Source organism: Sebastes fasciatus, chromosome 20 (assembly GCF_043250625.1).
Source record: "Sebastes fasciatus isolate fSebFas1 chromosome 20, fSebFas1.pri, whole genome shotgun sequence".
Lineage (NCBI taxonomy): Eukaryota > Metazoa > Chordata > Actinopteri > Perciformes > Sebastidae > Sebastes > Sebastes fasciatus.
In genome coordinates, this window is record NC_133814.1 from 1338041 (window position 1) to 1359381 (window position 21341).

Consider the following 21341-nt stretch of genomic DNA (forward strand, 5'->3'; position numbering starts at 1 on the left):
CTTTCAGATGATGAACACCACTTCTATGTGACATCTACTGCTGACCTGCTATCTCCCCCTAAACACCCCCTGTACCCACCTAAACAAGACTAAAACGGGTCTATGGTGGGTCTCAGAGGGTTAATGAACAAGTTACGTCTGAAAACGGAAGCTTATTTTACTCGACTATATCACTTGTTCTCAATATCCGGTCTTTCTAACAGCATTATTTTGAAGGATCCAACCGGAAGTCATTGCTCTTATTGTTGTATTGTCGTCTTCCTGTCCTGACAGCAGCAGAGCAGCTGGAGCAGCAGGCTACGTCATGCTGTCTGTCATGGTGGAACATGATAGATGAAGTTCATCAGTCCATCTGACAGCCTGGCAGCCTGGCTGCACTTCATCACGTGTACCGGTTGAGAGGGTACCGGTACCGGAGCCGGTTAGTGTTTCCTGGATACACTCGGATATCAGTTATTCCGAAGACAACATCGAGAATGGAGGACTGTCCTCAGCAGCCGCCGCTGTTCACTGTGGGTGTGATCGCGGACATCCAGTACGCGGACAGCGAGGACGGATACAACTACCAGCGGACCCGGAGACGGTACTACCGGAGCAGCCTGCAGCTGCTGAGACAAGCCCTGGACAGCTGGTCCGAGTCCGCTGTCAAACTGGAGTTCATCCTCCAGCTGGGAGACATCATCGACGGCTCCAACAAGCGGCGGGACGCCTCTGATCGAGCCCTGGACACCGTACTGACAGAGTTCCGCTCCGGATCCGGATCCGGCTCCAGCCCCGTGGAGGTCCTCCATGTGTGGGGCAACCACGAGTTCTATAACTTCAGCAGGAGCTCGCTGCTGCTGTCAGAGCTCAACAGCACCCTGGGCACCGACAGGAGCCGCAGGGGGGACATCTACGCCTTCCAGGTCAGCCCGGTCCCCGGGTTCACCTTCATTGTACTGGATGCTTATGATGTGAGCCTGCTGGGCAGAGAGGAGTCCAGTGATCAGTACAGAGAGGCTATGGACCTGATCAAACAGTACAACAACAACGAGGATCTCAACTGTCCCCCAGGTATGAGGGCTGCTCACTACTCACAGTGTTATTGTATATGATGCTAATGTATAATACAATATCATTCTTCAGCACAATGTATTGTATATTGAAGCCATAGCTCACAACAGGCTCTGGATTGTGAATATGTCAGGTCAGGTCAGGTCAGGTCAGGTCAGGTCAGGTCAGGTCAGGTCAGGTCAGGTCAGGTCAGGTCAGGTCAGGTCAGGTCAGGTCAGGTCAGGTCAGGTCAGGTCAGGTCAGGTCGCCCCATAGCTGTGATCTAATCACAACACATCACTGTGAGATATTGCTTTCAGAAAACAGCCCTCAAGTATGGCAATATGAAATTTATAGACACATTTCAATTTAAGTATTTTTTTAAATGAATAAATAATAATGTAATGCAATCACTGAGAAACTGCCCAGCGTCAGTAGGGGGACATTGATAAGGGAGGTGTGTTGCTGGGCGTGGCGAAGATGTTAACTTTCTCCGATCCTGCATCAGGGGCCTCATTTAAAACCATTGTGTGCGTACAGAAAAGGGCTTGAAATGTTAAGCATGAATTGGGATTTAGAAAATAAACTGACGAGGAAATGTGTGTACATTTAAGGAACCGACCCGTGCGTATGCACATTATGGAGGAGTGGGAAATTGGCGACAGATGGTGCGGTGGTGAATTGAAGCCAGCTTTTAGAAATTAACTGTGAGTAGGGTCTGGTACCGTTCACATTTGAATGGATGGACGACATGACAGCTCCCCAAAAGTGAAGCCAAAACAGCTGGATCGCCCCCTGGTGGCTGGCTGCAGTATAGGGCATTAGACCCGCCTCCCCCATGTTCGTGGATGGGATGTGGGCCAAACTAAAAGGTCAAAGTACACGTCAAATACATTTTCCCCAAAGATGTTTTTTTTGTCATTTTAGGTAGATCTTATCACGCCGATGTATGTTAAAGTTTGCTTTTAATTAGTTATTTGATGCTATAAAAATGGGGTGAGACTTCATGATTGGCAGCTGTGAGTCTCTCCCTCTGACAAGCTGCGGCCGTGCTCGACTCGCGATTGGTTGGGGTGTGTGTTTGGGAGGGACCTCGACAGCGCGGTTCCACCGCCCGATCATTGCTGTTCAGACTCTGGCTCCAGATAATGTCAAAATCTCATGATGACAGCTCCCATATCCAGGATATTTTGGCTTCACCTCTGTGGAGTGAGAGGAAGTGGAGACGCGTTGTTCATCTTTATATTCTGTACAGTCCATGCTGCGGCTCAAACACTCTCACCCAGATGTGCTCTCGGCTACCGAAATTTGGCACTGCTTGATTTAATGTGAATCAGTGGTACCGATCAGTGGTACCTTTAAAATGATTGAAATGAATGACTAGTACTGGTTACTGTATGAAGGATGATGATTGAAATGAATGACTAGTAATGGTTACTGTTTGAAGGATGATGATTGAAATGAATGACTAGTACTGGATACTGTTTGAAGGATGATGATTGAAATGAATGACTAGTACTGGTTACTGTATGAAGGATGATGATTGAAATGAATGACTAGTACTGGATACTGTTTGAAGGATGATGATTGAAATGAATGCCTAGTACTAGTTACTGTATGAAGGATGATGATTGAAATGAATGCCTAGTACTGGTTACTGTATGAAGGATGATGATTGAAATGAATGACTAGTACTAGTACTGGATACTGTATGAAGCGCGTGCACATTCCCCTGCTCGTTTGGTGGGAGGGGCTTATGACAGAGAGAGGAGAGCTGCAGGATGAGGGCTGTATTTCTAAATTCTGGTGTTTTTTTGCTTTTTCTCCCTGAAAACTGCCTACCCTGGGGTACCACTTGAATTACAACATGCTGAAGGGTTATTTATTTTTGCTCAATAAGGCCCATAATAAACTGCCTCTCCCAGCTTTAAATGGACCACTCTAGGTTTGATCATCCAATGAATTCATTAATTTGCATATTTTATTACGCTTTAGCCATTTCACACCCTGTGAAGACTGACAGTGAAGATCAAGTAGATAATGATGTTGTTGTTTCAGTGTCGGAGGGCCTGCAGCAGAGGTTCACTATGTTCAACGGTGGGTTCAGTAAGGACCAGCTGGACTGGCTAGATTCTGTTCTGACCTCGGCCGATGAGAAACGTGAAAGAGTCACAATTGTCAGTAAGTAAAACCTGTCGCTTTAATTTTTTACTTTTTTTCTTCCAAGAGGAGTCAGTAAATATGTAATGTAAAAACTCTTCCATTTCTAGACTAAACAAATAAACCAATTTATAGATTAATTTAAAATGAACATTAGTTGCAGCCTGTGAAATATGTTGTGTGCATCATCTGCTGTCCTGCAGCTGTATCAGTTCAAAGCAATCTAAACATTTGTTTTCCTGCCCAGGTCACCTCCCCGTTCACCCCCGCTCCACAGACGCCATGTGCCTCGCCTGGAACTTCGATGAGCTTCTGGCCATCATACGGTCCCACAGCAGCGTGGTGTGTTTCATGGCTGGACACGACCACGACGGCGGATACTACCAGGATAAAGACACGGGAGTGCACCACCTGACATTAGAGGGGGTGATTGAGACTCCACCTGACAGCAACGCCTTCGTCACGGTCTCTGTGTACGAGGACAGGATGGTGCTGAAAGGGAACGGGAGGATCAAAGATCGAGTGTTGCTGTTTCCATGCCAACGTGACACATCATAGGGCAACGTGACATATGCTGGAAATAAGATTCATACACTACTGAAGCTGTCATGGCAATATTTAGAGGTTTAGAGAGGTATATTCTGGACTGTGACATTTAGAGGATGTTTGTTACATTCTCTGGAGAAGTCAGGGAATTTTATATGGCTCACTTTAGTTGGCAGATCATCTTCCATCCCACAGGATAAGGCTTTCCATGTTTTTCTCAGATGAAAAACATTCACAAATGTACACACTCCAGTAATGGAAGTACTATAACTTTCCATACTTTTAGTTATATTAAAGGCCAAGGTGGGAATATTTTCAAATGTGAAGTACTGACAACTATTACAGAAACACAGACCGGAGCATATGTGGGTCTGTTGTGCAATGTAGTAACAGATTTGATGGGTGCAGTGTATTGCTAACTATAACTGATATATTACCCCGTTTTCAGGTGAGAAGATAAGTGCAAATCTGTATGACTTACAATGTAAAACAATACAACGAATAATAAAAATCTACCTGCAGTACTTGCACCTCTGTGCTCAGCTAAATGTCTCAGTGACATCTCTGGCATTTCCTGCCGCATTCATGTTACATGGGAAAGTTGTGGAAACCAACCTTCTATCACTTGAGTTTTACACTTGAATATCACTTGAGGTTGGATTATGAACCCCAACTTTGACATCACTCCGGACACCGTGGTAGTGCATTAACACTATGGAGAATCTGCTTGCAGATGACAATGTGGTGATAAATCATGCCAATAACTGCATATTGCTTTGTGTGAGAAAAAATAATCCTGTATTCATTCAAAATCCGGCAACCCAGCACCTTCCTGCAGGGTTGTGCGGAGTTGTGCAGAGTTATTTGTGTTTTAGAACGTCACCGCCTTGAAAAAATCAGAAAATAATGTTTAATTTCTCTGATTTGCTGTGAAGAAGTAATCCCTTTTAACTATATAAAAATGTGATAAACAACGATAAAAGTATTAATCCTATAACTTTGTTTTTACTATTGAAACAGCATATATTCCTAGTGCAGCTGTATAGACCCCAGTGCTGTAATACTTACACTGGCCGCTGTAACTCACAGCTCTAATGACGTAACGCAAACGAACTTCAAGTTGCATCATAGCTGTGTAGAAAAAGATGCCACCCAAGAGGCCCAAAAAAAGAACATCTCTAACTTAACGGATGGCAGAGGAGGACGAGTTTATGCTGATTTGTAGGCTAGTTTGACGGCGACCAGTAGAAGTGGAGAACGTAAATTTCATGATGACAAGATAAGAAGGATGTGTCCTTTGTTTCAAGTATATACCCATATGATGTTAAGCTAGCGGTCAGTCGTGTTCCGGATCGGCTCGGGTTTGATTGTGTTTTGTCTTCTGATTTTTAAAACACAATAAAACTCTATTTTTCTTGCAACATACTTGTACAGCATCAAGTGATTCATTTGAGTAACCTGTGTTGACTTTCTGACACTATTAGAATTGAACATTGAATAACATTGAGCTGTGATCTCAGCCGTCTAGGCCCAAGGCCTGAGATTTCCAGATTCAACAGCTGCTTTGTTCTCACTAACGCCGCTCCCTCTCTTCAGTCACTCTATAGCTCGCTCCACCATCGCTGATCTCTCTCTCTCTCTCTCCCTCTCGTTGAGCTGAGGACGAGGGGCCAACATTGAATGCTGTGTGTTTACAAACACCAACCGACAACTGTTACATATTATACCTTTGCGTAATCAATAATTTGACACAAAAATGGTCCGCCAGAGTCCGAGTTCAGAACTGCCTCCATAGCAATGGTCTGCTATAAAGAAATAACAGACATTATAACACCATGACTGTCCAATCAGAATTGAGTATTCAAAAACACTGTGTTATATGAACTGGATACCGGACCCCAAGATGGCACCTATTTAGTCCAATAAGAATTGCTTGCCTGGCGCATAGGCCAAAGAGGATTTATAGCTTCCGGGTATGCGGTCCAGTGAATATGAGCAGTAGTGTTTCTCCTGCTGGCCTCGCGGAAAGTTTTATAGATATCAATCAATCAAAAACTCATACTAGAAATAGTCATAATTGACCTTGTTTGCAGTTCGAGATGTGCTGTCAACAGTTTTACAGCCGTCTCTTTTACAATGGAGGTCTATGGGGCAAATGCTTTTTGGGCTGCAGGGGGATTTTTCGTTGCAATACCGCGAGTGGCCACTGGAAAAAAAGGAAGCAAGGCTGAGCGGCGGCACCGTATCCAGGGTACATCCCAATTCTCTTAATTGTCATTTCCTCGCTCCTCGCTTGAACCAAAAGTTCTGGGGCACCATCTGAACCATCTTAAAGACCGTCCCAAAGCTCTTATTTCTGCACGGAGGACCGAGGATCGAGGAGGGATCTCTGAGGAGCGAGGATGCACGAGAATATCCTTCACAGAAGTCTTTTACCAACCGACACGCCCCCTTATTGGATAGCAGTTACTGATTGGACGCTGCTGCTGATAGACACGCCCCTTATTGGATATCAGTTACTGATTGGACGCTGCTGCCGACCGGACTGATCTGATAACTTTACCTCTCAACATCAGTGGAGTTTCATACCGGAGTGAAGACAGATCACAGAGTGAACGTTTTATATTTTAGTTGTCTTCTGATTCACCGTCTAGTTATAATCAGTGTTAACTGAAGCTCTGAACAGCAGCAGAAGGACCTGCAGTATCTCTCCTTCACACACCGGCAGTGAAGCAGCCTGTCACTGAAAGAGCTTTAGAACACCTGACAAACGGGTCTAAAACAACTTTCTGCATTTATTAGAATGATGTCTTTTCATGATCTGTTATTTCCACCGTTAACTTTTATTAATGATACTATTAAAGTCCGAGAGAGAAGGAGAGTCTGTCTGTCAGCAACAAACACCTTTTACATCATTTATCCTCATTTCCATTCAGTCACATGAGGTTGATAATTCCTGAACGTCGGGTTTGATATGAGTTATATAATTTACATTTTCCCTCAAACATTCAGCCTAATAAATAATGTCCAGTGTTCAAAAGACACCAGTCATATTCTGGGTTATTAAATAATGAATTCACAATCAGAATATCAATAACTACAGATGCTAATAATGAATAAATAATATAAAGATATTGTGCCAGTAGAGATGGTTCCTGGTCCTCTAAGCAGGACTCAGTCCACAGTAGAAATACAGACTGCAGCTGTTATTCATGTGCAGGTGTTTGTTAAACAAGTAACAGACTACAGAGAGGAAACACTGCTGCTCTGCCACTGAGAAGAAATGAGTGTCTTTATTATTGCTCTGTGCGCAGGATTTGGGGAAGTGTGTGAGGTTTTTATATGTTGTTTTTATGAGACGTGTATATGACCACATGAATTTCCCCTTGTGGAATAATAAAGTTGACCTTTGACCTTTGATTAGCATTAGATCAGTTCAGACACAAACTCCATCTAAAGTCTCTACAGCTGTTAAAGCCGACTGACAGCTGATCCAGCTGTGATCAGCTGCTGCCGTCATCAGAAACGGACGTCGCTTCACGTGGCGCTTCAGAGGAAACAATGTCTCATTTCTCTTAAAACGTGTTTCCTCTGTCCTCACATGGTTTCTTTGCGTCTCTCCATGCTTCCCTGGTGGGAGGGACAAAGACGCAAGTGAGGGAAACGTGGATGCAATTATGAGAATTGGGATATACTCCAGGGCTTATTATACATCCATGGAGCAGGTCCTTTTCCACAGAGTCAGCCATGTTGCACCAACATGTTTCTAGAGTAGCCCACAACGGACAAACCAAACACTGGCTCTAGAGAGAGCCTTTCATGTTTTTACGTAACCTGAAGGCCACCGTTGTTCTCTGACACGCCTGTAAAGGGAAGGGTGAGCGGAGGGGTGTTCAGTTGGTTGCCATGTACAATCTCACCACTACATGCCACTAAATCCTACACACTGCTCCTTTAACTCAAAGTCAATTTACTAGCTTTTTCTGGAGTTACCTAGGTTTGGAATTGTAGGTAGTTTATGGCATTCTCTTGTATAGCCTGACATGACAACTGAGCATACTCCATCCACTGACGAAGACACATGGGATGTGGTTGAAACCTCAGATTTACCTAGTAACTGGACCTGGAGTTAAGGTTATTTTGTCAAACTACTATTTTAAAAGATCAAGAATGAACTCTCATTCTAAATGCTCTCTTTGACTTGATGACATCTAACAGTGACAAGAATGCAACTGTGGTATCATGTAAATACAATTTAAAACACTACTATGCTTAGCTGTGGGATTCAAACAACACAGAAAGTGTGAGTCAGTATCAGGAGGGCCTGTGTACTACAGCAACACAGGAACAATGGAGATTAAAGGAGCACACACACGTTTAGGTTCAGGATTTTGTTTAACCACATCAAATAAAAGTGTGACATTTAGTTGAAACAGTATAGACAATAGAACGCAGGATGTGATTAGATACAGAGGGAGGTAGACTATGTACCGAGTGAAATATGTCAAACATCGCGTTGTGAAGTCGGGATACCTGTATTTCCGACAGGCCTTGAAGGCAGCAGCGACACAGACGTGGCCGTGGTGCAGCTGCTGCGTTCAAGTGACGCAGTGTCCCGTGTGGAGCAGGCAGAGCAGAGAGGACGAACTTTGTCTCTCTGCATCGCAGCCTGAGCGCTGCTGACGGGTTCACACACAACAATGGCGACTCCCAGACCTGACAGCAACTCCAACAGCAACATTACAGGATCCACGTCGCACCACTTCCACCAGCAGACACAGAGCAGCAGCATGCAAGGTACACCACCACGGCCTTTAAGTCCACATTCTCTCGGTTTCTACTGAACACTCTGGAGTTGGGAGGAAAAGGTAGCTTGTTGTAGCTTCCCACAAATAGAAAACCCCCATAGTCAAGCTGTAGTCAATGGACACAGACTAATTAGAACGTTCCGGTCAAGAGTTTCAAAGTAAGATCCGCGTTGTTGTCCACAGGACATGCTATTAAGATGAATTGTTTATGTTTAGAAATGTGAACACGTTAATTTAAGATATTAGAATGTTCTGCTCATGTAAACTTATAATGCAGACATTAGATTGCTTCTATCAAGTGTTGTAAATTGAGCTGGCAATTTAAGATTCTTAATATGTATTAATAAATGTATTGGGCCTTTTGTGGATGAGGACTATCAATCCTATATAGAAGTTCATTCACCATTTTCCTTCAATTAGTGGCATGTTGTCAACAAATACTGGACAGTAGGCTACAGTTTGGTGTTCAGGCTCTAGTGTTACATGAGATACACATAGTCAATCTAAATCTAAATAGTTGAATATGCACACCATGCAACTCTTGCTTCGTATTCAACTTTTGTTTTATTCTGAATCCAGCACTGTGATGATTACACGACTGTAGTGTTGTTAGCTGGTTGTCAAACTATACGCTTTTATTATGAAGGCCGGATTGCGCAGTTTCCGCTGACGCTTCGCTTCCTTAGCCTAGCTTGAATGATCTCCCTGTAGCTCCACGGCTAGCAGGTTAGCAGAGATGTTGCTCTGCTCAACACACACACACACAGTGAAGTGTTCTCATTCCTTCAGTCTGACAGGAGGACTCTCATTAGAAACACAAACATGAATCACACATGGGAGTCATCGTGTAGATGCATTCAATGAATGATATAGTGAGCAGCAGCAGGCTGCTAACTCACTAGTAGCAGCAGTAAGGCCTACACTGAGGTGTTCCTCTCTGAGCCAGCCAGGCAGCAGGCCACTCTGGATGCACCGCTGGCTGTGAGTCTGTGGCAAACACACGACACACAGAATACAGATACAGTAGGATCTAGTCATTAGAACTATCATTCTCTAAAGTTGTTGATGAACTTGCTACAGTCGTCTGACTCAGTCTGAGGTTATCCTCGTTTAGTGAGTTGTTGGCGTTAATGTGAGTTCAGCCCGTCAGATGATGTGATCAGCTCAGTCCTCAACACTACTACTGCTGGACTGAGACAACATGTCTGTTACCGTCATCTGATTCTATATGATGACTCCCATGTGTGATCAATGTTTGTGTTTCTAATGAGTCCTCCTGTCAGACTGAAGGAATGAGAACACTTCACCGTGTGTGTGTGTTGAGCAGAGCAACATCTCTGCTAACCTGCTAGCCGTGGAGCTACAGAGAGATCATTCAAGCTAGGCTAAAGAAGCGAAGCGTTAGCGGAAACTGCGCAAATCCGCCTTCAAAATAAAAGCGTATAGTTTGACAACCAGCTAACAACACTACAGTCGTGTAATCATCACAGTGCTGGATTCAGAATAAAACAAAAGTTGAATACTAAGCAAGAGTTGCATGGTGTGCATATTCAACTATTTAGATTTAGATTGACTATGTGTATCTCATGTAACACTAGAGCCTGAACACCAAACTGTAGCCTACTGTCCAGTATTTGTCGTCAACATGCCACTAATTGAAGGAAAATGGTGAATGAACTTCTATATATGATTGTTAGTGGTCATCCACAAAAGGCCCAATACATTTATTAATACATATTAAGAATTTAAAATTGCCAGCTCAATTTACAACACTTGATAGAACCAATCTAATGTCTGCATTTTAAGTTTACATGAGCAGAACATTATAAAACCTTAAACTAACGTTTTCACACTTCTAAACATAAACAACTAAATATTAATAGCATGTCCTGTGGACAACAACGTGGATCTTACTGTGAGAATCTTGACCGGAACGTTCTAATTAATCTGATATGAAGTTCAGTCTGTACATTTCAACCTGACGTAGCCTAACTGTCAGCTTGTGAGTCGTCACTCTAAATCCATCAGTGTTATCAGACGGTTACAGTGCTTTTTGACTATTTCATTCAAACCTTCTCAAAAGAATGCTTTAAGCTACATCAAGGTTTGTATGCAATCCCACCTAGCATACATCATCCACTGTGTGACCGTGTCTGAAGAGGACAGTAACGGAAGAGCAGTAAGGCAGGGGGACGGATGTGTCCGATAATGGATGTGTTGATGCTAGCTGCTGGATAACATTGATTAGTTTTAGCAGCCGTAATCTAATAGCAGCAGTGCAGTCATGTATCCAGTGGTCAACACATGTGTTTCTTACTCTGTGGCAGATATCTAGTATCAAATGTTTTATCTAAACCTTACAGAAACCAACACCTGCTGGAGATGTCAAAATGAAACAGGTATTATCACACTTCTTTTACTAGGTTGTAGTCTGCTGTTGGGGGGTTATGTGTGTACACTGTGTTTGATCAGGACATCTTGGCAAAGGGATTCCTTCAAATGTTCCCCCTATCCACCTTCCTCTGTTGATCATCTTTTTCTGTTTGTTTGAACATTTCCTTATTATATTTTGATCCATTTATCTGCATGTATTTAATCCAGTTTCAATATTAGAATGACCTTAGACACAGTAGACAGACTCCATAATGTATGGAGTCAGATCGGTCTCAATTTTAATGAATACACATACTGGAGAAGGATTCACAAATGTGTTTTGGGATTTATATATAAATAACTCCACAAAAATATTTTTCAGTGCACACAAAAATAGTTATCGTTGTATATAAATATATATATAAAAAAACACATAAAAAATAAGGTTCACAAATATATTTCTGATACACACATATTTCTTGTTTGAAAAATTGTAGTAATAGAAATCCACAATATGTATGTATGTAAACGTATTTGCAATTTTTATCAAAAACATATTTGGATGTTGTAACATTTAAATTCAATCTGTTGAACCTGCATTTACAAACTTGTCATGTGTGAACTTCACTGCATCTGTGTGTGGGTGAGGCTCCCCTGACATGCACCGATCCACAAATGCAAATTTGTGGATTTCTATTACATTTATTTTAAACAAGAAATATTTGTGTGTGCAGCTAACTATTTTTGTGTGCATTGAAAAATATTTTTGTGGAGAGAGTCATTTATATTTATATCACAAAATACATTTGTGATTCCTTGTGTGTGCATTAACTAATATTGAGACTGATCTGACTCCATAATGATGAGACACTGCATCAAGCAACCCTGTCTGAGAGGGTTTTCCTCAGCAGCACGGATATCACAATGTGGCTGTTTTAGTGACACATGCTGATTCTTAGCGGTATGCTACTGTTAACTTATGGTGTGCCGCTGCTGTTCTACTGGCTATGGCATATACCGAATGTCAGTCATGTTCTGCTGGTGAACACCACGTCCTGTTGGCCGGGATGTGACGGTGAGGACATTTTCCCACCGGTTAATAAACTTGTGACGATACCAATTTTCAGTTACCAATTACACCGGACATTTTACAAGAAAAGATGGCGGTCAATATCTGTAGAGCGCTTACTTTGATTTGTAACGTTGGATAACTGTGTGTCTGGCGTCTCCAACAAACATTTTAACTGTATCAATTTAGAGATATTCTAAAGTAAAAGGCCCATATTTGTACCTTGAAATAGCTACATTTCTGAATACTTGAGGAGGTGCTATGAAAACACATTGCTCTATAATTCCTGACAATGATTGATATATTTGACTTCAGGACAGCTCTGACTACGTACATGCTGAAAATAAAACATTTTTATTGTAACAATTTAGATATTTTCCAAAGTAAAAGTCCCTAAAAGTGTATGATTCATCTTTTCCCCATTATCTAGTGTTAAAAAAAAGCTAACAAAAATCACAATAAATGGTAATATCGAATTGCAATTACTTAATATCGCTATACTTAAAAATTGCGAAACATATCCAACCAGCACCCAGGTATCGTGATGGTATGGAATCGGGAGATAAGCATATCGTCCCAGCCCTAATTTGCACTTGTCTTACGTCAGATGAGCAGCAGCAGCGTACCAATGGTCAGCAGTGATATACCACTTAGAATTGACATAAGCCACTAAATCCAGAGTGGAAAACCAATTGGCCTCTTTTCGATCGCGGCGTCACCCATTTTTACTGTTTGACGTGAAATAGTAAAAGTCCTAACTGCAGTGTGTAGCAGAGCAGTCAAATAGTCATTTTAATACATTCTGCTATTGGGCTAGTATTAACTAAACCTATTACTATTACTCATTCCACTGGGAATACAATGGAACCACATCAAGTTCCAGGCACAGCTGCATGGCAGTGCACTGAACCACACCCACCAAACTATGGTGCTTCTTTCACCATTCAGCATTGGCACTGTTGAGTAATGACCCACACACATAGACGAGCCCGAAGAAAATGTAGTAAAATGTTTTCTCTTTACTTCAGGGTTTCAGATAAGCCTGTCTGGAGTGTCCCAAAGTAAGCAATAGACTTGCACACAAAGCTCACCGACCTCTACTCTTTGTGGGTACACCTCAGTAGTGGTTTCCTTTCCTCGCTGACTTTCACTGAGCCGTGTTTTTGTTCAATCATTGGCTGCTGAATAGTGATCGGTCAGCGCTGTCGTTGTGTTTATCATGCTCATATTTAATTGGATAGAACAGATGGAAGGAAGCCACTGTATCCTATTGAACCAGCCTGTGTGGTGCTCTGGTAGTTGGGGAGTCTGTCCACTGTTCACTGCTATTAACGGTCACAAATGCAGTTCCGGCCGGGAGAGATTAATTTGCACCAGGGCTTAAAGGTTAAGGGATCTGTTTGCACTCAGGAGCTGGATGAACGGGGCATGGCAAAGACAACTTAACACTTAAACTCAGCACATGGCATAGAAGCCAGTCTAATCGCCAGCTACATTCTTGAGATGCATCCTGATATACACATCCAGGTGACAGCCACTGGCCACTGGTCTTAAATTGGAATCAAGTGCTATGTAAGTGTTGGGTCACTTTGATATCTTGAGGGAACTGTTCATGTTTTGGACAGGGATTTCCAACATCAGTATCCTGCAGTAAGACTCCTTTTGGCTCTATCGCAGCAACAACAATTCCAATAACTTGAATAAATATTTGATTGGGATGTAAAGGTATCTTCTACAGCTAAAGGAACTGGTGCAGTATCTGAGTATTGGGAACCCCTGTTCATCTGGACACTTTGCTTGTGTTCAAAATGCATTTTGTGCTTCCTCTGATCTCCAGAAGAGCTTGAGATAATCCAGAGGTCATAGGCTGGATCTTAAAATCATGTTGATGCCACAACAGTATTCTCCTCACCATCCTCAACTGACCTATTAGACAGGTTTAATTGTACAAAGCACAATAACATGCTGGTACCTGGGTCATATGAAAGTTTTGCGACATGAATTTCTTAATATTGCTTATTGCACTCGTGGTTTATCTCAAGTGTATAGAGACAGAGGTTAATGTGAGATCACACTGTGTGTACCAGCTGGCTGAACCCACAGTGTGGTGTGCATGTTGTAGGAATCTGGACCGGTTTCTCTCTCTTTGTCCTGCCAGGTAAACGTAAAGCTCTGAAGCTGAATTTCGCCAACCCTCCAGTGAAACCAGCCTCCAGGCTCCCGCTCCATCCGACGCTCCATCCGACACTCCATCCGACGCCTCCCTCTTTCCAGAACCCTCACATGTGAGTAGAGACGGCTGATGATGGGTTCTGTGTTGTTTTATATCATACATCCTGTGTTTCAGCAGGTCCTAGGAGCAAGCAAGTCCTCTCAAATTGCTGAAAGTGATGATGATTCTTTATTATTTTATTGTTTACAGTAACAGCTGGCTTCAATAAGGAAATAATGAAAACCAGATTTTCAGTTAGTCTTTAAAAACATCGTCCCAATGCAGCTGCACAGCTGAGGGGACGAGGACAAATCTAAAGACTGCGATAACAAGATATTAATAATGATAAGGAACATTCATATTTGTAGGCAACTCAATAGGGAGGTGAAGTCCCGCCCCTTCTGATGGGCACCATGTGACCTTATTTCGTTAAAAATATGAACGGTAGTCAACGGAGAGAGAGAAATATTATTTTGATCCCGTTTGAATTACTCCATGAATCACACACATGATGTTTGTCCATTTAAAACATAATTTTTCAACTCCAGAAAGTGTCAGTTTGTCGTAGTATCATTTAGTTTAGTGTGAAACCGCTCAGTGAACTACATCTCTCATCTCTCACAACATACGTCACCAACACTAGCTAGCTAGCTAACTTATGTTCCACACACAGATGAACCATTATCTGATGAAATGATGTGTTTTATCAGAGACTCCAGGTCTTTATATCAGTCAGGAAGAGAAAGACGGATCAGACGTGTTGCTGGTGTGAGTTCATCCCAGTAGGAAACACTCAGACATGGTAGCTTCAGAGAGAGAGATGTCACTAACACACTGTTGGGTGTGTCGTCTTTCTAATGACGTATTTTCACAGTCTGATTTACAACAAACTGAGACTTTCTGGACTTACAAAATGATGTTTTAAATGAACAAACATCCTCTGTGTGATTCATGGAGCAATTCAAACAGGATCAAAAAAATATTTATCTCTCTCCGTAGACTACCGTTCATAGGAAGGGAAGTAACTCTGGATTCAACTATTAGTGTGTTTTACAACTTTTAGGACCTAATGATTTAAATAAGGACTATTAGAGTGTTCATACTGGGGAGTTGATTCACCTCAAAAAACTTTATCTGCTGAGTTACAGACGTCTCTTTTCCAATGTTAGTCTATGGAAAAAGTGTTTTTGGTGATGGACACGGAAGTTGTCGTACCACCATTTGGCCACTACAAAAATTAGCTTCAATGACGGCTTGGTTGAAATATTTGGAGGCAGGAAGTTATCCACAGCAGCTTCCGTGATTGGCCTTTGTACTTTCAAATGATCTCCCTCCCAAATTCCACTCCCATCAAAGAGTCCAATAACATAAGAAAGCTTAGATCACAAAGCCACATCATGGAACCTTTAAATGTTTCACAAGGTTGGGGATTACTGATTAAATATTGATCATATCCACATTAATCTAAAATGCATGTTCCTCTACCTCCTCCTTTCACTTCCTGTGGCCTCCACTCTGTCTGATATGTTACCTTGTTCAATCCTGTCTCATCCCGTCCTCTGTCCTCCTCCAGAGAGCGTATGAGGACACACAGTATCGAGTCGTCGGGGAAGCTGAAGATCTCTCCAGAGCAGCATTGTGACTTCACGGCAGAGGATCTGAGAGACCTCGGGGAGATTGGCCGCGGGGCGTACGGCTCCGTCAACAAGATGGTCCACAAACCCACGGGTCAGATCATGGCTGTCAAGGTGACCTGCTGATGAACTCTCCCACTGATAGACACACATCACCTGAGTTTACCTCATCCAGACCAGCAATCAATCAGTTCAAAACACAGATGCTTACTGTTGCCCTCAAGGCCAGTTTCTACTTCTGTTTCTTGAAGATGATATTTCACTCATTTAAGATTCTCATGTGACGCATGGCACTGTGTGATTTTGATCATCACCAGTAGATGGTAAGAATAAACTGTAAATGTGTGTTTGTGTGTCTCAGAGGATTCGCTCCACTGTGGATGAGAAGGAGCAGAAGCAGCTGCTGATGGATCTGGACGTGGTGATGAGGAGTAGTGACTGTCCCTACATTGTTCAGTTCTACGGCGCTCTCTTCAGAGAGGTCCGTCTCAGGCTACCATCACACACACACTTTCTTTTTAGACTGTTCACATTCATGTTTGAAGTGAGTGAGTTTGAAGGGACATTAGTGTGAACAGAGCTCTGCCCTGAAACGCGTCACATGCAACCAATAACATCACACACACACACACACACACACACACACACATGGAGGACTGCCGTCCGACGGCCTGTTGATCTGAAATACTCACTGGAGTTGTTGAAGCTTAGTGACTGCCAGACTCCATCAACATATTGCTCAATTTAAAGGATCTGGGTTCCCCGTTACACACACAATACTCCCAAATCACAATGGATGACTTAGTATGACTCCTAAAGAAAGACCTTTCATTTCGGCTGATGTTTAACTTGAACAGCTCTTCTGTGAACTAAGTTAAATAAACTAAAATAAGATGTGTGACGTTAACACCGCCAATCAGCACGACCACACAATTTCTAATGTGATTTCATTAAATCAGAGTTCTGCTATATGAAACATGACATTTGTCAGAAGAACTGAGTGAATTGTGAAAAGTAGGTTTGATGAGTTAATTTACATTTTAAATGGCTGACGAGGCAAAACTTCCTACTGTCGGAGCAAATCCTCCGTTGACATATTGTTACATTTAACCGATATGAGTGTTCTCACAGCGGTCGCATGGCCAATGATCGGAAATGTATCAGATTTAGGACCACATCTGTAAGAGGCCCAGATGTGATTTCTGTGTCCACACTACTCTGGACTCATGGACTATCAGATCTGTGGCACATGAGAGCCAAAAAAAAATTGGATTTGGGCCACATTTGCTTGAAATGTGAACGCAGCCTAAAACTCACTGACCTCAAAAGCATCGCATCCTGTTTGAGTCCTGTCTATGACCACGCTCTGCCTTTTAATGTTGACTGTGTCTACTTTATGTAGCAGCACATCTATGGAATGTAATATTGTATTGATAATCAGTGATCTGCGTCAGTTGTCTTTCTAACCTCTGACTCTTTGTTTCAGGGGGACTGTTGGATTTGTATGGAACTTATGGCTACCTCATTAGACAAATTCTACAAATATGTATATTGTGCATTAGATGACGTCATTCCAGAGGAAATATTAGGCAAAATAACATTAGCGGTGAGTGGGTGATTAGCTTTTTTTTTTTTATACATTTTGATTTCATACCATGCATATGATGGGAAACAGTGATGTGTTTTATTTTGTCTTCAACAGACCGTTAAAGCACTGAACCACTTAAAAGAAAACTTGAAAATAATTCACAGAGGTAAGTCTTATTCTTATATCATCTGTAACAAAAAAATGATTAAAATTCTGATCCAATATTTATGGAATATTGAGTACACGCCTTGTTATTAAAGATAGAACTCTTAGTACAAAAATAAAATGTTTTTTAAAGGTATTTAATGTAAGCACAAAATATTGGCTTTTATCAATTCAAATGTGTTATATTGGTACTTGCATTCAAAACCTTGGATCAATTCTGTTAATGTTCAGTATGAACATTAGTCAGGACTCAGTATGAAAGTGTCTCTTTCTGTCATTCTAGACATCAAACCTTCCAACATTCTAATGGACCGAACGGGTAATATCAAGCTGTGTGACTTTGGCATCAGCGGTCAGCTGGTGGACTCCATAGCCAAGACCAGAGACGCAGGCTGCAGGCCTTACATGGCGGTAAGCATGGAGATGACAGCTGAATGCATCAGGCAGACATTCAGATATCAGGATTCTGACTCAGTGAAAGCCAAATGATTTCCTTTTGGTCACTTCTACACACTGTAAAATGTAAAATATGTGTAAAATATCCATCATCGACTGAGAATTAGCATGCTTTTATGTTCTGCCATAAAATGTTTCACCCCTTCTGTACAACAGGAACGTAGCATCAAATGCAGACAGATCATCTTATGCAACTTTGCTGAGCTGCAAAACATTAAAGCAGCAGTGGGTAGAAATGGAGCAAATATGATTTAAAAAAGTTATTTTTATAAAACGGTCACTATATCCTGACAGTGATAGATAGATAGATAGATAGATAGATAGATAGATAGGAAAACAACCAATCAGAGCTGACCTGCAGTCTGCCGTTCAGCTTCCGTCTCTGAGCAGCTGTCAGTCATTTCGCAAACTCCGACCAAACGGTCAAACTAGGCAGCAAAATGTTCTCAGAATCATCTTGTAGTGTACTGTTTAGCTGTAAAATGAGAAAGATTGTGACCCGGCAGCCATGTTGAGATCTGTTTAAGGCCCTGCTCAGTTTTTGACCGTGACATTTGACCTCCCCGCAGAAGAAGGAAAGTCTCCTGTAGGTCGACTGAAGTATGGTTTCTTGTGTGTGTTTCAGCCTGAGAGGATAGACCCCAGTGCTTCCAGACAAGGCTACGATGTCCGGTCTGATGTGTGGAGCTTGGGGATCACCCTGGTAAGACAAATAACGGCGTCAGCTTTAACATGAAATCTGACCTTTTATAATGTCTGAGCTTTGAATGGACAGAGCTGTTACAGTTTGTGTGTTTGCTTTCAGTACGAGCTGGCCACAGGAAGGTTCCCGTACCCCAAGTGGAATAGTGTTTTTGATCAGCTGACACAGGTGGTGAAAGGTGAACCCCCCCACCTCAGCAACTCAGAGGAGAGGCAGTTCTCTCCCAAGTTCATCAACTTTGTTAACCTATGGTAAGCACCATTCCACCAGCCATACATCCAGGCTGATCTGTGATCAGTGTGTGAAGTACACCACTTCATTCATTACTGAAAACATTTTAAAACAACTGAGCGTCAAAGCTCTTTCTTGGCCTTTTGGCTTTTGGCCAGAGCTTTCAATCACATCTCCTGGTCTTCATTAGTGGATGGAGTCCGAGCAAACAGCATTCGCTAATGAAGACCTTGAAAAGCAGTTTTAAGTCTGCTACTGAATACTTGTATCTGCTGATGGAGATGTTTTTTTTGCTCTTCCTGTCCAGCCTTACGAAGGATGAATCAAAACGGCCAAAGTACAAGGAGCTGCTGGTGAGTACACGGACGTTCTTTGTGCACTCGACTCATAAATCAGATCAGGAGGACGAGCATGTGTTCTGAGTCTTAATGGGGCTGTCCATGGTTCTGAAAAAGGTTGAGAATTGATTTTGAAGTAACCTGACAAATGAATACTACTTTACAGAATGTATTATAGAGATGTAACACAGTTTGTGTAACCACTGAACAGGGAGAGAGACAGTGGGCAGAGAGAGACAGCAGGCCTAGAGAGAGAGACAGCTGGCCTAGAGAGAGAGACAGCGGGCCTAGAGAGAGAGACAGCGGGCCTAAAGAGAGAGGCAGCGGGCCTAGAGAGAGAGAGAGACAGTGGGTGCAGAGAGAGACAGCGGGCTTAGAGAGAGAGACAGTGGGCCTAGAGAGAGAGACAGTGGGCAGAGAGAGACAGCGGGCCTAGAGAGAGAGACAGTGGGCAGAGAGACACAGTGGGCCTAGAGAGAGAGACAGTGGGCAGAGAGACACAGTGGGCCTAGAGAGAGAGACAGTGGGCAGAGAGAGACAGCGGGCCTAGAGAGAGAGACAGTAGAGAGAGAGACAGTGGGCAGAGAGACACAGTGGGCCTAGAGAGAGAGACAGTGGGCAGAGAGACACAGCGGGTCTAGAGAGAGAGACAGCGGGCCTAGAGAGAGAGAGACAGACCTCTGAAATGTGTGTTTGTGTTAAATACATGTAGAATTATGAATCATATTCTGTTAACAGCCATAATTAGCTGTCTATCTCAGGAGATGTTGTTCCTCAATGTCCCACATCAGCCTGAAGCTCCCTGTGTCTCTCCTCCAGAAAGATTCCTTCATCCTGATGTATGAAGAGCGCTACGTGGACGTTGCCAGTTACGTATGTCGCATCCTGGATCAGTTCCCCACCTCTCCCATCTCTCCTATGTACGTGGACTGATGGAGTTAGGCTGAGGAGTTGTGGGGTTGGGGGGACACTAAGCTTTGTGATGCAACGCTTGACATCTTACCCCACGGAGTTACGTAGGATCACTCGTTTATTCACACGTTCCAAAGAAAAAAGGAACTAAGTCCAAATTGCCCGGTGCAATGAGATGAGTATTGTTAACCCTTCCACCTCCCGTCACCTCCTTTTAAAGTAAATGTAAGATATCATCACCCATCTTCAGCCAGAAAAACTTGAAGACATTGTCTTCGTAAAAATGCAATGCATCTTTTTATGTGGGGACAAACAAATAGAGTATACAGACAGTATATGGTGTGTATATATATATATATATATACTTGAAGTCGTACAAAAATACAGTATCTACCAAATAAAACAGTGACACTCACAGTGACGTATGTGAGTGTCACCTATTGGACTGTACATTGTGGACTGTATGTATGCGTATGTGTGTTCACCTCTGAACTGGTGACATGTACAGATGTATGCTGACAGACCTGCTGTCCAAACACACCTCTCACAGTTTGTTGTGGGCACCTTCACTCATGGTAAATGAAGGAGTATGCAAAAGTGATTCTCTGGAGAGCTCATGGATTCGGTAGCGTGGCTTTACTTCTGTCTTTTTTTGTTTTGTTTTTTCCAATATGCAATCTGTGAGAGTTTGTCCCGACACATGATTGGGACATTTTCTCACATCCATAGTTTGTACCTTTCATATATTATCATTACAGATCAGTCACAGAGCTAAGCATCTAGTTCTCTAAAAGAGAAATCCCTAAACCCAGATGATCATTTAACAAGAGTTATCCCACTTTTGAAGTTATTTGCTTAAAACCGCTTCTGTTGGGGCGCCCCGGTGGTGCGCTCCATGTATCAAGGCTTAGTTCGTACAGCAGCAGGCCGGTATCAATCCTAGCCCTTTGCTGCAGGTCATCCCATCTCCCCCCCGCCTTTCCTGTTTCTCTCCAAGCTGTCGCTATCCAATAAAGCAGCAATGCCAAAAAAACTCCTCCTACACTGCTATCACCAGATGAGTGACAACTTTGTTCAGCTCATTTTCTGTTTGTGACATATATCATCTTGTGAT

General features: G+C 42.6%; 2 protein-coding genes across 5 annotated transcripts; both read left to right on the forward strand.

The window, feature by feature from the left end:
- The first annotated feature begins 240 nt into the window (after positions 1-240).
- On the forward strand, positions 241-5160 carry adprm (ADP-ribose/CDP-alcohol diphosphatase, manganese-dependent). Its single transcript, XM_074620533.1, has 3 exons — positions 241-1053; positions 3091-3213; positions 3440-5160. The coding sequence occupies exons 1-3, from the start codon at positions 477-479 to the stop codon at positions 3748-3750; spliced, it is 1011 nt and encodes a 336-aa protein (XP_074476634.1). The 5' UTR covers positions 241-476; the 3' UTR covers positions 3751-5160.
- Positions 5161-8247: 3087 nt separating this feature from the next.
- On the forward strand, positions 8248-21271 carry map2k4b (mitogen-activated protein kinase kinase 4b). 4 transcript variants are annotated; one of them, XM_074620530.1, is made up of 13 exons: positions 8248-8535; positions 10910-10945; positions 13017-13049; positions 14147-14273; positions 15774-15948; positions 16196-16315; positions 17321-17440; positions 17537-17588; positions 17871-17998; positions 18669-18746; positions 18849-18997; positions 19285-19330; positions 20135-21271. In XM_074620530.1, the coding sequence occupies exons 1-13, from the start codon at positions 8439-8441 to the stop codon at positions 20246-20248; spliced, it is 1275 nt and encodes a 424-aa protein (XP_074476631.1). In that variant the 5' UTR covers positions 8248-8438; the 3' UTR covers positions 20249-21271. The 4 variants fall into 4 exon arrangements, with proteins under 4 accessions (XP_074476631.1, XP_074476630.1, XP_074476633.1 ...); XM_074620529.1 differs by lacking the exon at positions 13017-13049 and having other exon boundaries at positions 14111-14273; XM_074620531.1 differs by lacking the exon at positions 13017-13049 and having other exon boundaries at positions 8250-8535.
- The last annotated feature ends 70 nt before the right edge of the window (positions 21272-21341 follow it).

What these genes read in the sequence shown, in the direction of transcription:
- adprm (XM_074620533.1), top strand. Translation starts at nt 477, where the DNA reads ATGGAGGACTGTCCTCAGCAGCCGCCGCTGTTCACTGTGGGTGTGATC. An exon ending in GGATCTCAACTGTCCCCCAG is followed by an intron (nt 1,054 to 3,090) that starts GTATGAGGGCTG and finishes TTGTTGTTTCAG; the next exon opens with TGTCGGAGGGCCTGCAGCAG. An exon ending in TGAAAGAGTCACAATTGTCA is followed by an intron (nt 3,214 to 3,439) that starts GTAAGTAAAACC and finishes TTTCCTGCCCAG; the next exon opens with GTCACCTCCCCGTTCACCCC.
- map2k4b (XM_074620529.1), top strand. Translation starts at nt 8,439, where the DNA reads ATGGCGACTCCCAGACCTGACAGCAACTCCAACAGCAACATTACAGGA. An exon ending in ACGGCGCTCTCTTCAGAGAG is followed by an intron (nt 16,316 to 17,320) that starts GTCCGTCTCAGG and finishes TCTTTGTTTCAG; the next exon opens with GGGGACTGTTGGATTTGTAT. An exon ending in GCTGCAGGCCTTACATGGCG is followed by an intron (nt 17,999 to 18,668) that starts GTAAGCATGGAG and finishes TGTGTGTTTCAG; the next exon opens with CCTGAGAGGATAGACCCCAG.